A 14,939-nucleotide genomic window follows, 5' to 3' on the forward strand; every position below is an offset into this window, starting at 1 on the left:
CTCAACTAATGCTGAGCTATTGGTTCAGCTGCTCAACTTGCTTTACTAGAGACATACTTCACTTCAGTTGCTGTACTGAGCATACAGCTGTGCAAACTGAGGCTCACGGAGCTTTCGCAGACGCCCTTGGCTGGCTAGCTGAATGGCAGCAGCTACCTCCAGGAATATAGAGAGAACACAAGTTGTGCTCTGGGACTTGGCAGGTCTTTGGGAAAGATCATTGGCTGATTTCAGGAACTGTGAGTTATGTTTTGAAAGCTAACCTAGCTAATTAATAACTGGCTAAGTGTTGGCTACTTGGTAAAATAGTAGTCAGGACTTGCAATGTTTACTTATTGCTCAGGGCGAGATGTTTGGAGAGTCTTTTCTCCTAACTGCACAGAAGCTTTCGTTTAATGCGTATTCTCTTCATCCTCATGTGTCTTGGCTAAGCACTGGAACTAGTGTGCACTATCACTTCAGGACCTCTCTCTCAGAAGGTTTGGACACTGCCTCGGATCTCTGACTATAAGATCACAAACCCAGTTTGATTGAGGTACAAATATGCTTTCTAGAAAGATGGATCATGTGACTCGAGCCTGTCCGGTGAGTCCCACTCATGAGTCACCATTGAGTCTGTTGGAGGAATGGCAGGGATCACACACTACCTTTCTGGTACTGCAGCTTCGCAAAGTCTGGCTAACTGGGGATGGACAGGGAATTATCTCTGCTTATAGTTGCCTAAGACACAGCTTGCAACTGAAAGAAAATTTGAGAGATAAAAATCAAAGCTGCAAGGAAGGCTGCTTCCCTTTAAACCATGGCATGAAGGACACCATGCGCAGCCCATCAGCACCCCAGACACCAGCTTGCATCTGTTACCCCCAAGCTGTGTTAAGAGATAACCATAATCGCAGCAACATGTATTATTTAGAAGAACGTACTATGACAGCCATACCTGAAAACAAGGGAATTTGTTCTTCCAAACCCTAAAACAAGGGACTCTGTGATCTCGATGCTCTCCAGCCTCATCAAAGGCACCAGCTGCTTCAGCAGGACACCCACTGACGGCGTGCCAATGGCCTGAAACAAGGCAACTTGAAGTGACAAAGAGAACATGGTAACTGAGTGGTAAGAGTTTCACGTGGCTGAGTCACATCCCAAGGCACTGCCATCATTCCAGGAAAGACCATTTAAGAACCCATATATTTAATACAGTACAATTGAAGTATTTCCTACCTGGGGTACAAGTCCTAAAGAAAAACCTGCCTTTTTTTTTTTTAAAACCATTGAAGTCAACAAAACTATCTTTAACAGCATCACTGGATAAAGTTGTGGTTTTGAGGCGTTCAATTAGTGAAAGGGGAAAGAGGGCGCGGGGGATACAAGCCCAATCTTGAGGCTCTGACGAACCCTAATGCAAGGTTCCTAATCTTTAATCTTCCATTCTGTACCCACGGGAGAGGAGCAATAAATTATTCACAGAGATGCTTTAATGGAATCTGGAAATGTGTTGGAAGAGAATCCGATTCCATGCTATTCCAGATGGCAGGCACAGTGCGGTTCGCACTGGGAACGCTAGACAAATGAGCTAAAAAAACCCTTACAGAATAATTCCTCTGAAGCCTGTCATGTCACCTTGTTATCGTAGCTCACTGTACCATCGGGGGTCGTTGCCATGATCTCTGGAGTGGACGCTCGTAAGTGACCTGGGCTCATAATACTGGGTTTGGCAACTCCAAAGCAGAGAATGAGGTAATTTCTCCACAAGGTGACGTAGTTGTCTCCACTGCCTGCAGTACTGGTTTTCTTGGCATTGATTGGGCTGCTAGAGATACAGAGACAAAAACAAAGGTCAAACTAATCCCTGTTGGATTTTCATTTATTTTATTTTTAATTGTGTGTGTGTGTGTGTGTACACGCGCGTGCACGCACATACATGAGTGTAGGTGCCCATGGAGAACAGAAGAGGGCATCGGATACCTTAGAGATGGAGTTACAGACGGCTGTGAGCCATTCAATCCCCTTTGTTGGGGAATATTATTTTTCAGGCGTGTGACTTGTTTATGTTGCATTTGTTTAACTCTGTGAAGCTCTGTTACAGTGCCTGCCTAAAACAACTGATGGTCCTAATAAAGCGATGGACAGCCAATAGCGAGGCGGGAACAAGGATAGGTGGCGCTGGCAGGCAGACAGTATACACAGAAGGAGAAAGGAAAACCAAGAGCAGCAAGAGAACAAGGAGAGGAGGCTGTCAGGAGCCACCCAACCAGCCGTGGAGTAAGAAGGAAAGTAAGATACACAGAAGTAAGAAAGATAAAGTCAGAGAGAAAAGGTAGACAGGTTAATTTAAGATAAATAAAAGCTGCCTAGAAACAAGGCAAGCTACAGCCAGGCATTCATAACTAAGAATAAGCCTCTATGTGTCATTTATTTGGAACTGGGTGGCAGGTCCCTCAAAAAGCCGAAGGAGTAAAACATCACATGATACCCCTAATGTGGGTGCTGGAACTGAACTTGGGTTTTCTTCAAAGTCAGTGTGTATAGCTTAACCACTGAGCCATCTCTCCAGCCCAAAGTCTTCATTTTGAAGATGAATGTTTTGGGGGCTCTGTTTGAGATAGGATCTATATAGGCCTATGAGCCTGCTTGTATATAGCCTGGCAGGCCTTGAGTTATGGCAACCCTACGTTAGCCTCTTGAGTGCTAGGATTGTAGGCATATGCTACCAAGCCAGTCTGTCAATATCACTCATTAAATAAAGATCGTTAGGAGGGCGCAACCATCAAGGATGGGCAGGATTATTAAAGGAAAAGAAAAACCAACCCTTGTTCTAGAAAGGGTATGTTGTTTAAATCTCTACTATACTTTAAGGATTCTAGAGCAGGTAATTAATTGGAGAAGATTATGATAGCCCAACCCCTTACACGAAATGAAAATTGGAGAGAACCAAGGAGGAAGCAAGGAGAACACACGGCCACCTTACTTTGGGTCTACCAGCGGCATCACGGACTGCAGCCGGGTGAAGGCATATGGCCAGGCGTAGCTGAGGGCTGTGGGGCAGTGTTTCGGCAGGTTTTCCTGCCGGAGGAAGCTGAACAGGCAGAGGACCCAGGGGTCTTTGACGGACTGTGCAAAGATCCAGACGTGGGAGGGGCTCTTCACGTCGTAATGGCTGTTAACCAGGACGGCGTTCCATTCCACCAGCCACTGGAGATCCACGTTGTGGGTCAGCGGCAGCGTGGCCTGGGGGCAAAGAGGCAGGTGGTCAAAGATAGACCGACATGACTGTCCTCACCAGGGCTCAGCCTGCTGCTCCTGTTTGCACAGGGCCTTTCCTGACCTCTGATTCCATGGACCAGCTTTGGATCTGCAACACCCATTCTGCACCCATCACGTACGATGTCTGTGTGAATCAACTCTCTGCCAGTCCATGGGCAACAGAAAGTATAAAGTTCAATGATTAGAGTCATTCATTTTTTATTGTTGGTTTTTGAGATGTGGTCTTGTTGGTTTGTAACTTGCTATGTAAATCAGGCTGGCCTTGAGCTCAGAGATATCTTGCCGCCTCTGACTCCCAAGTGCTGGGATTAAAGGCATATACCACCACACCCAGACCACAGATTTATAATTGTAAGTTTTATTTTTATTTGATGTAATGAATGCTATTCCTGCATGCATGTGTGTGCACACATCTGTGCTTGGGGCCTGTGGAGGCAAGAAGAGGACAGTCGATTTCTAGGCCCTAGAGTTACAGACGGTTGTGAGCCAACATGCGGGTGCTGAGAACCCAAACTCTGGTCTTCTTGAAGAACAAGTGTTCTCAACCACTCAGCCACCTCTCTAGTCCCAGATTCACAATTTTAAACTCCTGAGGAACTATTCAAGTGTGGATTCATAAATGTGTTTTCACTTCTGTGATCTGTGTGTGGATGTGTTCATGGTGGTTTTCCTCTTTATTAGAATGAAGCATTTTGCCTGTGGTTTGGAGAAACAGTGGGCACTGTCCCTTTGATGAAGGGTGCTCTCCGGATGGTTTTTGAGATGACATCTGCACTTAATCTTTTAACCTATGATATCAAGCCAAGATATTTCAAAAAATTTCTTTAAAGGTAAATATATGTATGAATTGATAAGTTCTTACATTTTATTATCTTTAAGTTTTCATACCAATATTTAAGCAATATCAATTTTCAATTTATTTATTTTTATTTTATGTGCATTGTTGTTTTTCCATGGGTGTCAGGTCCCCTGGAACTGAAATTACAGACAGTTGTGAGCTGCCATGTGGGTTCTGGGAATTGAACCCGGTCCTCTGGAAGAGCTCTTAACTACTGAGCCATCTCTGAAGCCATGGCAATACCGATTTTTTAAATAACACATCTATTGTTCCAAGAAAGTGTTTGTTATGCCTTTATAAAGTGGTATGTTTCATCTGTTGGGGCCATGAACTCCCCTGGGTAAATGTTACAGATCTGGCCTTCATTACTGGGCTGGTGGAACTGGACCTTTAGAGTCAGAGGGATGAGACCCTGTGAAACGCTCTGCCTGGGACCTGTGTTCTGGCGAAGTCCCCGAGTGCATACTTTCTCTTCCTTCATTCGTGACTAAGCGATTATAACTAATCTCTCCTAACACTGTTTTGGGAATCCCACGAGGTAACGGAGGTGGAAACACATTGCTGGCGCTCCCTGTCTGAAGCGCTGGGTGCTGACCTGGTGACTCCAGCAAACACAGAAGGAAATCATGTGAATACATGGAACGGTTATCCGCAGAAAAGGAGACGTGCATGTGTAAGAACTGCAATGGCGATGCCATCTCATGTTCCAGTAACTGTCACATAGGAGGACGCACGCTTCTTCACTCTGGTTGTTCTGACCTGCAGTGCCTGGCCAGTGGTTCTAGCCATTAAGATTATTGCCAAAAGCTAGCAGTTTATGTTCCGAGTCAGGGAAGGCTATACAAAGCTAACAGAGTCCCTCTGTTATGTGGCAGGTCTCTGCGCTAGGCACAAGTTAGAGCTATGTGCGTTCTTCCGTCACCCCCAGATTCCCCTGCCTTTCGGTGGAGCTGAAATGGACCCCAGGTTCGGTTCACTCACTGGAATTTTCTGTTTTGAAATATGGATATCTAAAGCCAGCTTTGATTTTCCTTCTACTCGCTCAGGGTTGAAATGGCCACTATGCATTTCCGATGACGACAGTGTGTGTACAGCTGATGGAGTTCTGCAGGAGCCTGAGCCAGCACGGGGCACAGTAGAGCCTTCGTGTGACTCCGGTGTCCGTGCCTCCCAGCGGTTGTGTTCCGTTTGTGTGGCAATGGGAGGGTGACACTCGATGTCTGTGTGCAATGAACAGGTGTTGTGTCTCTGAGCTAACCCTTCCCCCACCCTCCCTTTCCCTCTTAATATTTTTGAGTTTTAATAACTGTGCGGGTCAAAGCTAGTGAAAATGAAACCATCGTGTAAGCTACCAAGTAATACATAAGTAGAGTTTGCATATTGAGACTACTGTAGTATAAAACGTTAAGTACAAAATTAAACAAAGATTAAATATTAAAGGCAGTAATTGAAGTAAGTTAATTTTCTTTAAGAACCAAAAGCAATTTTTCATGAAATTGAAGTTTTCAAAAAATATTAACTTGTATTTCTAAGGCTCAAATTTTGTCTGAATTTTATTTTATTTTTATTTTTTTTTAGATGTGTCCAGTGCAATTATCCGAGAAGCTAATCTTGTCTTCCTAGCTCTCTGTACCTCAGGCTACTGGCCTGCCAGGAGCCTTCTGCTTACACACATGATTTCTGGCTCTGCTTTAGAGATAGGCTCAGAACTTACATCTGACAACAGCTAGCATTTGGGACCACATGTTTACTTACCGAATCTGAAACCGCTACATGAATGAAGCTTTCAAGAATGGAAGAACTTAGCTGGTCCATGACATCAATCATTGGCCTGTCATCATCCTGTGTGAAGGAGGAGTCAGTTACACCCATGGGAAATGCGTCCCTCCCTCCTACCCCACAGCCCAGGACACGGAGCAGAGCAGCCTGCCAGAGAGCGATAAAGGTTTTCCCAGAGAGATGTGAGTGTCAGGAGAGAGAAGGCAGGGACTACAGCCCTGTGGTCCTAAGGATACACAGGCTTTTGGTTTCCAGGGCAAGATAATGAGAGCTCCATTTTCAAAGACCTGCACACACTCGAGAATCTAAATACCCGCGCTGTGTACTAGTCACAGAGACCGGCATTCACGCCTCTGCGATAAGCTTCAGGAACAGAAACCCTGCAGGAACATGCCTCACTGGGACACTAGAATGCCTCTTATTTGGGGTCCCTGGCTCACCAGGATAACTGATAATGGGGGCTGTGACTATAGACAGACCCCCACATCCTGTGCTACCGATGGACTGCGCAGCTCCGCCTCTTATCTTGGGAGGACATGTGTTTCCCATTGTCATCGAAATGAAGCTGTTTGATTTGGCACTGTGAGTGACTTTTTAAAGAAGATGTTTTACTTCTCCTAGTCTATTCTCTAGTGGATACATAGCATCGTCTTAATTAGATGTATGTAGAACATCGAGAAAAATGACCCATAATTTAAATTAACAGTAAAATTCTTAGTCCAGTAGGATCATTTAGTAAATTAGAAATGGTCTCTTCAGTCACTGTCAGAATACACGATTTGCCTCTAGCAGATGAAGGACATTGTCATGCCCACGAAATCGCAACAGTACCAATACAATCAGTACTCCTGTGAGGACGAGGGAAGTCTCACAAGGTCCCACCCCAGATGCAGAGCTACAGGCAGTTTATGGCTGCTGAGAAGGAATTAGTCTTCTCCATGGGTGAGCCTCCAACAAGTAATCTGATCCTAAGTGGTCAGCCCTAACACACGTCTGTATGAGCAACACTAGGGAGATTCAGCAGGCTGTATTGATACATATATATATATAATAATATATACACAACAATAATAGTCAAGGAAGAGATAATAAAATTGACGGGGACATAGAGGAGTTGAAGTGGGGAGAGTGTTGCGTGGGAATGATGTAAATGCAGTATGACATGCTCAAAAGAAGCAAAAAAAAAACAAAAACAAAAGGAAGACTAGTATAGGGGGCTGCAGAGATGGCTCAGCAGTGAGGACCAGGGTTTAGTTCCCAGCACCCACAGGGCAGCTCACAACTGTCTGCAACCCCTGTTCCAGCAGGCTTAATGACTTCTGGCTTGCAGGGACCCTGCATGCCCATGGTACACACAGATGCAGGAAAAACACTCACACACATAAAATAACAATAAACAAAACCTTAAAAACCAGTTAACAGGATTTTTTTTTTAAAAAAATTCAAATTATAGCCTGGGAATGGTGTTGCATGCCTTTCATCCCAGAATTTAGGAGGCGGAGGCAAGCAGGGCTCCATGAGTTCAAGGCCTGCTGGGTCCACAGAGTTCCAGATCCTGTCTCAAAACAAAATAAAGAAAACAAAAAGCCACTACCCAATTAAAAACCCAACAGTGTATCAACAATGAAGTCTTGATGCTACGCATGCTGCATACAGACAACAGTAACGTGTTATTTCTAGCTGTTGGAAGGAATGGCTAGACTTCTTGAGAACATGCCATACCTCAGGCTGACCCAGGGCAAGGAAGAGGGCTCGGATTTCCTTGAGTATCAACACGGACAGTTTGCGTGTGGCCACCTGGAAGCTGCAGAGCAAGACGAGAGCAAAGCCTTCGACAGCATGGAGGACGCTGCAGTGGGGGCCTCGTTCCGACTGCATCCTGTGGCTGGAGCCATTGGGAATGAGCTGCCGTGCGAGAACACATTTTGAGTTTAGCAGGGTAACAAGGGAGGGAGCACAGCTTTGCTGCACATTTGGCTTTGCCATATTAGAATACATTGTAACAGCTTAGAGACAGAGCGTGTGAATTGATTATTATTCATGAAATATCCTAATTCCCTTTTTGGTTTTCAGATCAATGGGTGCTTTGCGATAACGCCAGCCATCTGTTGGCTCTGATGAGAAAAGACGATTCAAAGGCTGTTCAGAGAGAATGGCTGCACCATTTGGGATTATGCGATGTCTGTGTCAAAGGGGTCTAATTTGTTTCCACTGAAGTTTGCTATAGACCAAAGGCACGACTGAGTTGAACTTTCAAAGATTTTTAGTTTTTACTGAGACTTGCTTACATGTGCGCGCGCGTGCGCGCGCACACACACACACACACACACACACACGCACGCACACACACGCACGCACACACACGGGAGGTACAGTATATATGTGCACTGGGAAGGCTGAACTTAGAGCATCCTATGTACTAGGCAAGTTCTCTACTCCCAGGCACAGCTCAAACCCAAAGTCGGAGATTTTTCAGAAGAGAATTTAGGTTCTCTTGGGGTGGGGTGGTGGGGGCGAGTAGTCATTATTGCTTATTTGCATTTATTTTTAAAAACTTTAAAAATATTTTTATTAGTTTTTTTGTTTGTTTGTTTTTGTTTGTTTGTTTTTGTTTTTCTCGAGACAGGGTTTCTCTGTAGCTTTAGAGCCTGTCCTGGAACTAGCTCTTTAGACCAGGCTGGTCTCGAACTCACAGAGATCCGCCTGTCTCTGCCTCCCAAGTGCTGGGATTAAAGGCGTGTGCCACCACCGCCCGGCTTTATTAGTTTTTAATTGCACGCAAGTGCCTGTGGGGTGTATGTGCACCTGAGTGCAGGTTGAGTCCAGAAGAAGGCATCAGATCCCCTGGAACTGGAATTAGTAGACAATTACGAGCTTCTTGATAGGGTACTGTTTTCGGGTCTTTTGGGAAAACAGTGTGTACATTTAACTGCCGAGCTATTTCCCCCTCCCTTTTATCTGCTTTTTGGAGCCGGGGTCTCATTATGCAGCTCAGGTTAGCCTAGAATTTACGATCCTCCTACCCCTGCCTCCTGAGTGTTGGGATTAGAGGTGTGAACCATCACACTCCTTTACATTTTCCCTGGGAGGAATCTAACCCAAGCTTTGCACGTTTACATGACATGTTCAGGAAGTCCCCAAACCGCAGTCACATGACCCTTAAGCAAAGACCACCCTGGGGCCCGCGCTGTTCAGGATTCCTGCTCTTCCGGCAGTTGTCTTTTGTGCGTGCTGCACACAGGGACCTGAACGCCACCCTCACTGTTCCCTGGGTGCTGCTGTGCCACCTATAGTCCAAACAGGACTCGGAGCCACGGATGACGCTGTCCATCCTGAACCAGAGTCATCTGCACGGCCACTGTCAGCTCGCCGTGTGGCACTGAGAATCTGGTCCTCTTCAAGGCCCTTCCCAGATTGCTGAATTCATTTTTACCGTTTAGGGTTTCTCAAGAAACCCTAAGATGGCATTTTCATCTGTGTGGGTACAGGATGGAGTGACAAGTACGTTGCTAAGTAGGAAAAAACCCAGCTTGGTAGACAGCCAACTGTGAGATCTACCTTCATCTGTCTCGATGCCCACAGCCTGGCACACAGCTAACCATGATCTACCCTTGTCTGTTTCTATGCCCACAGCCTGGTAGACAGCTAACTGTGGTATCTACTATCATCTGTCTTGATGCCCACAGCCCTGTCTAGTTCTACCTCTCAATCCTTCAGTCATCTGTCCTTATTTTTAAGGATTTATTACAATTTTCAGTTATGTGTACATATGTGTCCCCAAGATTATGGGTGCTCATTTAGGCCAGAGGTGTCAAATTCCCCTGGAGTTGGAATTATAGGAAGTTTCAAGACATCCCACATGGGTACTGGAAATTGAACTTGGCTGCTCCGAAAGAGCAGTGTGCACCTCATTCATTCATTCATTCATTCATTCTGTAAACAGTGTTCTGTCTGCACGTCTGCCTGCAGGCCAGAAGAGGGCACCTCCAGCCCTGCAGTATGTACTCTTAATCTCTGATCCATCTCTCCGGTACACTGGTCATTTGTTTTTATAAATGGGGAAAAAAAAAACCCCCACAAACAATTTCTACTCTTTACATATTCCTTGTTGGAGTTAACAAGTCCAACCTAATGACAGGTCGTATCCTGAGTTCTTGGTCACAATGTGGCTGGCGGAAGAACTAAGGGCTAGCATCAAAGGCAGGTCAGGTAATACATAATAGGAAAGAAGAACTCCGAAGGTTCTCTAAACTTACTGTCTTTTTTTTTTTTTTTTTTTTTTGACAGGGTTTCTAGCTCTTGTAGACCAGGCTGGCCTGGAACTCAGAGATCCGCCTGCCTTTGCCTCCCGAGTGCTGGGGTAAAGGCGTGCGCCACCACCGCCCGGCTAAACTTACTGTCTTTGTGTGTGTGTGTGTGTTACATAAAAGTGTGGAGTGAGTGGGCTGGCTGGGGGAGTCACCTCGGAGTTTCTGATTTTGTTGGCTTGTTCGTAGGCTCTTCCCTGGGTTTGTATGACCAGCTTCCACTGGGTGAGCAACTGCAGAAGCAGCTTTAGGGAGGAATCGAGGAGGGTGTGGTGCATGTCGTTTACTTCCCGGAGCAGGAAGTTTGTAAAGCCGAAGAGCACGTCCTCCCGCCAGTCGCAGAAATCAACCAGCAGCCCCTGAAGAGAGTTCTGCGCGATGTGTCGCAGTTCATCGTCCATGTGGATGGAGAGCCTGGGAAGAGAGGGGTGAGAGGGCCAGCTTCCGTCTGCTTCGCGGTGGAAGAAAGAAGACGCAATTCTCTACTTCCACTTGTGGTTGAAAATGAGTCTCACTTAATTCTTAATAAATGACACAAATGGATACTTTTTTTTAAAGTTTAATTTTATATTTACTTAAGAGTTTCAAAACTCTCAGTTCCCCTGGAGCCTCCATGAGCGACTCCCAGTATTACCATCTTAAAAAGGCTTTTATTGTTATTATTAGCAGTATTATTTGGGACTGGGTTTCACTGTATAGCACAGGCTAGCCTGGAACTCACCATGAAGACCAGGCAGGCCTAGACTCATAGAGCTCTTCCTGTCTCTGCCTCCCGAATGCTGAGATTAAAGGCAGGCACCATCATACCTGGCTTTATTTTTATTTTGTGTGTATGAGTGTTTTGTCTTCATGTAGCTTGTGTGTGTGCCTGATACATACAGAGACCGGAGGAGGACACTAGATCCTCTGGAACTGGAGTTACAGATGGTTGTGAGCTTCCTTTGGGTGTCAGGAATTGACCCCAAGTCTTCTGCAAGAGCAACAGGTGTTTCTTAACCTCTGAGCCATCTCTCTCCAGCCTTTCTCTAAATAGTTTCAAGTTATCTTTGTTGTTTGCGGTTTGAACTCACTAGCTCCTTGTTGTTGTTTTGGTTTTTTGAGACAGAGTTTCCTGTCCTAGAACTCACTCCACAGACTAGACTGGACTTGAACTCACAGAGATCCACCTGCCTCTGCCTCCTGAGTGCCGGGATTAAAGGCGTGCGCCACCACCATCTGGCCTTTTTCTCGTTTTAGGTTTATGATTTTTATTTATTATATTTATATCTGTTTGTTTCTTAAGACATTCGGGATCATAATCTTCCAAAGATATCAAACCATATTTTAAGGAAGTATAATATTGTAATAATTGGGAATTAGCATTAAATGAAAAAATGTTAATCAACGGTAAAAATACTGGATTGAATCGTGTCACATATAAAACTCATGTGTTGACACCTTATACCCTCCCCTCCCTTTATAAAGCAAACCTTATTTGAAATGAGGGCCACTGCAGAAATAATTACATAAGGATCGGGTCTTATGGTGAGTAGGCTGGGACTCTAATCCAGTAGGACTGGCAATCTCTGCAAGCCAGGCAATGCCAAAGATCACCAGGAAGCCACCAGAAGCGAGGCTGAGAGGCTCCCCCGAGCAAACACACTTTCCCAGCATTCACAGGGAAGCAACATTGCTTTCACTTTGGCTTTGAACTTGTAGTCTCCAGACCCGAGAGACCATCAGCTGCTCTTATTTAAGCCCCCAGCTTGTGGCACATTCCTGCAGTGGCTCCAGCAAAGCAGCATAGTTCTGGAACCAGGCGGCACCGAGGGTGAGAGCTGTGCCACACTGAGCCCGAGAGCTGTGCCACATTGAGCCCAGAGGAAGTCACGAGTTGTTAATACCTCGAGTTTTCTCAGTGACATTAGTTCAGTCCTCATCTACCGCATGGATGCAAACAACCTGCAATCTGGAATCTGTCTTGACTCCAAGCCCACAGTACAAGATCATTTTTAAAGTCCCCAGGAGCCCCATGGTGAGGCAGTCTTTGCTATTCTGGGTGGCCATGCCTCTTGAAGTGATGCTATTTCCGTATTCCACTCCAAGAGCAGGTCTTGAATACTATGAGTTCAATTGACCCCACCCTCATTTTCCAAGAGCCTCCGATGCAGTAGCTAAAAGATAACAGAGAGATAAAAAGAAGCAATCTGTGAAGACGTCTGATTTGCCTTGAGGACTTAGGGAAAAATTTTTAAGAAACATATCTGTTTTGGGGTTTTTTAAACAGTTTCAGGTACATTTAAGACAATAATTAAGACACCAAATAAAAGCACCGAGGATAGGCTTAGCCCTGAAGCAGACAAAAGGAAACTACCACCGCAACATCAGTGGGGCCACATTCCAGGCGGCTGGCACCAGGAGCTGGCAGGGCCTGGCGCTAGTCCAGTGGCTCAGGCAAGCTAGCAAACAAGAGGACGTTTCCCACAGGTATGTGCCAATGCGAGATGCCCCAGGGCTCTATCTGCAGTGATCTAGAGCAAGTAATTGGAGTGAGTTCATTACATGGACCCCCAGGGTACATATTTCTTTCACAAGGGTGTAGCTGAACCAATGAAGATGCATTGAGGGGTGGGTACAGCCCGGACAAAGCTGACCTTTGCTTATCAGGTCAGACAAATGACACATAGCACAAACCTCCTCACCGGGCAAGTTCCAGATTTTCATCAATTAGCTAAGGACTTGTAATAATACTTCGGCTATCTGGGTGTGTTTCAAATTGAAGAAACATAAGCTGAAGGAAAAAGATCAGTTGGCAGAGATATCCCTGTCTAAATTACGAAGGGTTAAGAAAAATATTACCAGGCAGAGGCCACAAAGCCAGGTGGTCTGGCGATACTATCACAGGCTGCAATGGGAACCCAGCAGGCTGAGGGGCAGGCTGCTGGTCAGCTCCAGTTTACCAGAGGTCATGGCAGTTTTGTCTGGGGGAGCACTGTAGAGACGACCTCCATCTATTTACTGTGTGCTGAACTACGTTTTGGGTCAAACAGTTAGAGAGGCAACACACACAGCCAGATGCTATTCTTCGCCTGCTGTGCTTTTCACAACACAGCGTGCTCACAAAGGGAAGTGGAGGAAGTGATTAATGCAGTTCAGATATCACAGGTTACTGCAGTACATAGCCGCACCTCAGATGCATCCACAAATTAATAATAAACACTAGATAGAAGACAGTGGAGCTCAGTCTTTGGAATCTCTCTAAATGTAAGAAGCCAGAAAAGTATGTGTAGGTGCTTTGACTGCAAGTATATCTGTGGATATACTTTTGTGGCCAGAAGAGGGCGCTGGATCCCCCGGAACTGGAGTTAAGAGACAGTGATGTGCTGCCATGTGGGTGCTAGGACCCAGGTTGCTCTTCCAGGGGACCTGGGTTGCTTAATCGCTGAGCCATCTCTCCAACCCCAGTTTTAATTTCCTAACATACAGTCTCCTTGTCTAAAATCAGGAATGGGTCTGTACCCAGCTTACCTAGAAACTTACAAAAGCTGTATAACACAGAATATATCGTGCAAGAGTGAAGATTCGCTGAAAAGAACTACCGCTGTCGTGAGCCGTGTGTACGCGCTATGCTAAGCCTTCTCCATGAACTACCGCTGTCGTGGGCTGTGTGTACGCGCTATGCTAAGCCTTCTCCATGAACTACCACTGTCGTGAGCCGTGTGTACGCGCTACGCTAAGCCTTCTCCATGAACTACCGCTGTCGTGGGCTGTGTGTACGCACTATGCTAAGCTGTCTCCATGCGTTACCACTGTCATGAGCTGTGTAAGCGCTATGCTAAGCCATCTCCATGAACTACCGCTGTGTGGGCTGTGTGTACGCACTATGCTAAGCTATCTCCGTGAACTACTGCTGTCGTGAGCTGTGTGTAAGCGCTATGCTAAGCTATCTCCATGTGTTATTGAATTCTCACAGCCCTATGAGGAGGGTGTCATATTAATGAAGTCAAATTTTTGAAGGGGGAGCAAATAATGACTATCAAATCTCTAAAACACATATGGAACTGAGAACACGACAGGACATAGGACAGTCAGGGACATTGACTGTATTTTTTGTGGTCTACGGAAGAAGTAGGACACATCTGGGAAGGTGAGTGAGAGAAAAAATCGGGAAGAAGTAAGATCCCACCTTGTATGGGAGATTCCTTGGGGGTACCCCTCCAGCCAATCCACACAGACTCTACCCTTTGGGGTACCTTTCTAGCCAATCCACGCAGGGTCTACCCTTGGGGTACCCCTCCAGTCAATCATACAAGCTCCATGAAAGAACAGGAATGTAAGACAACTTGGGGTTTGACCACGAAGCCAGGACAATCTCCACAGCCTCCAGGAAACCCACTGGCTAAGATTTCTCAGACCAGCCATTATTCATTGGCTGAATAATGCATATGATGTCAGAAATTTAGTATCTTGGGGAAGGAGGCTTGCCAGCTCTCATTCCACACACTACTGTCTGTGGTTTGTGTGTCTGCAGGATTTAGCTGGACCCAGAAGTGCTGGCATGGCGGGCCTGCAGCAGTCACGTGGGACACATCCTTGAAACCCCTTACTGGGAGTTGAACCGGTAAGGGATGGGAGCCTGAATAAACACTGGTCTGGCTTTTCCAATTATGAAGAAAACCTAATTTTCTGGTAAAAATGCACTATTGAGTAAGCGTGAAGAGTCTAGCGCCCTCCTCTGGCCAGGCTATGTATATTGCATCAAGTCAATTTGGCAC

At 45.8% G+C, this 14,939-nt stretch overlaps 1 protein-coding gene across 4 annotated transcripts in view; it reads right to left on the reverse strand.

The window, feature by feature from the left end:
* The window catches only part of Fry (FRY microtubule binding protein), a 404,412-nt gene that overhangs the window by 105,947 nt on the left and 283,526 nt on the right, over positions 1–14,939 (reverse strand). For all 4 annotated transcript variants that reach the window (XM_057765235.1, XM_057765236.1, XM_057765234.1 and 1 more), the window contains 6 exons: positions 10,341–10,599; positions 7,601–7,783; positions 5,855–5,941; positions 2,966–3,225; positions 1,618–1,807; positions 938–1,062 (listed from right to left, as the gene is read on the reverse strand). In XM_057765235.1, the coding sequence (XP_057621218.1) occupies positions 938–1,062; positions 1,618–1,807; positions 2,966–3,225; positions 5,855–5,941; positions 7,601–7,783; positions 10,341–10,599 (1,104 nt within the window). The remainder of the gene's footprint in view (positions 1–937; positions 1,063–1,617; positions 1,808–2,965; positions 3,226–5,854; positions 5,942–7,600; positions 7,784–10,340; positions 10,600–14,939) is intronic.

The sequence above is a fragment of the Chionomys nivalis genome, chromosome 3 (assembly GCF_950005125.1).
Source record: "Chionomys nivalis chromosome 3, mChiNiv1.1, whole genome shotgun sequence".
Taxonomy (NCBI): Eukaryota; Metazoa; Chordata; class Mammalia; order Rodentia; family Cricetidae; genus Chionomys; species Chionomys nivalis.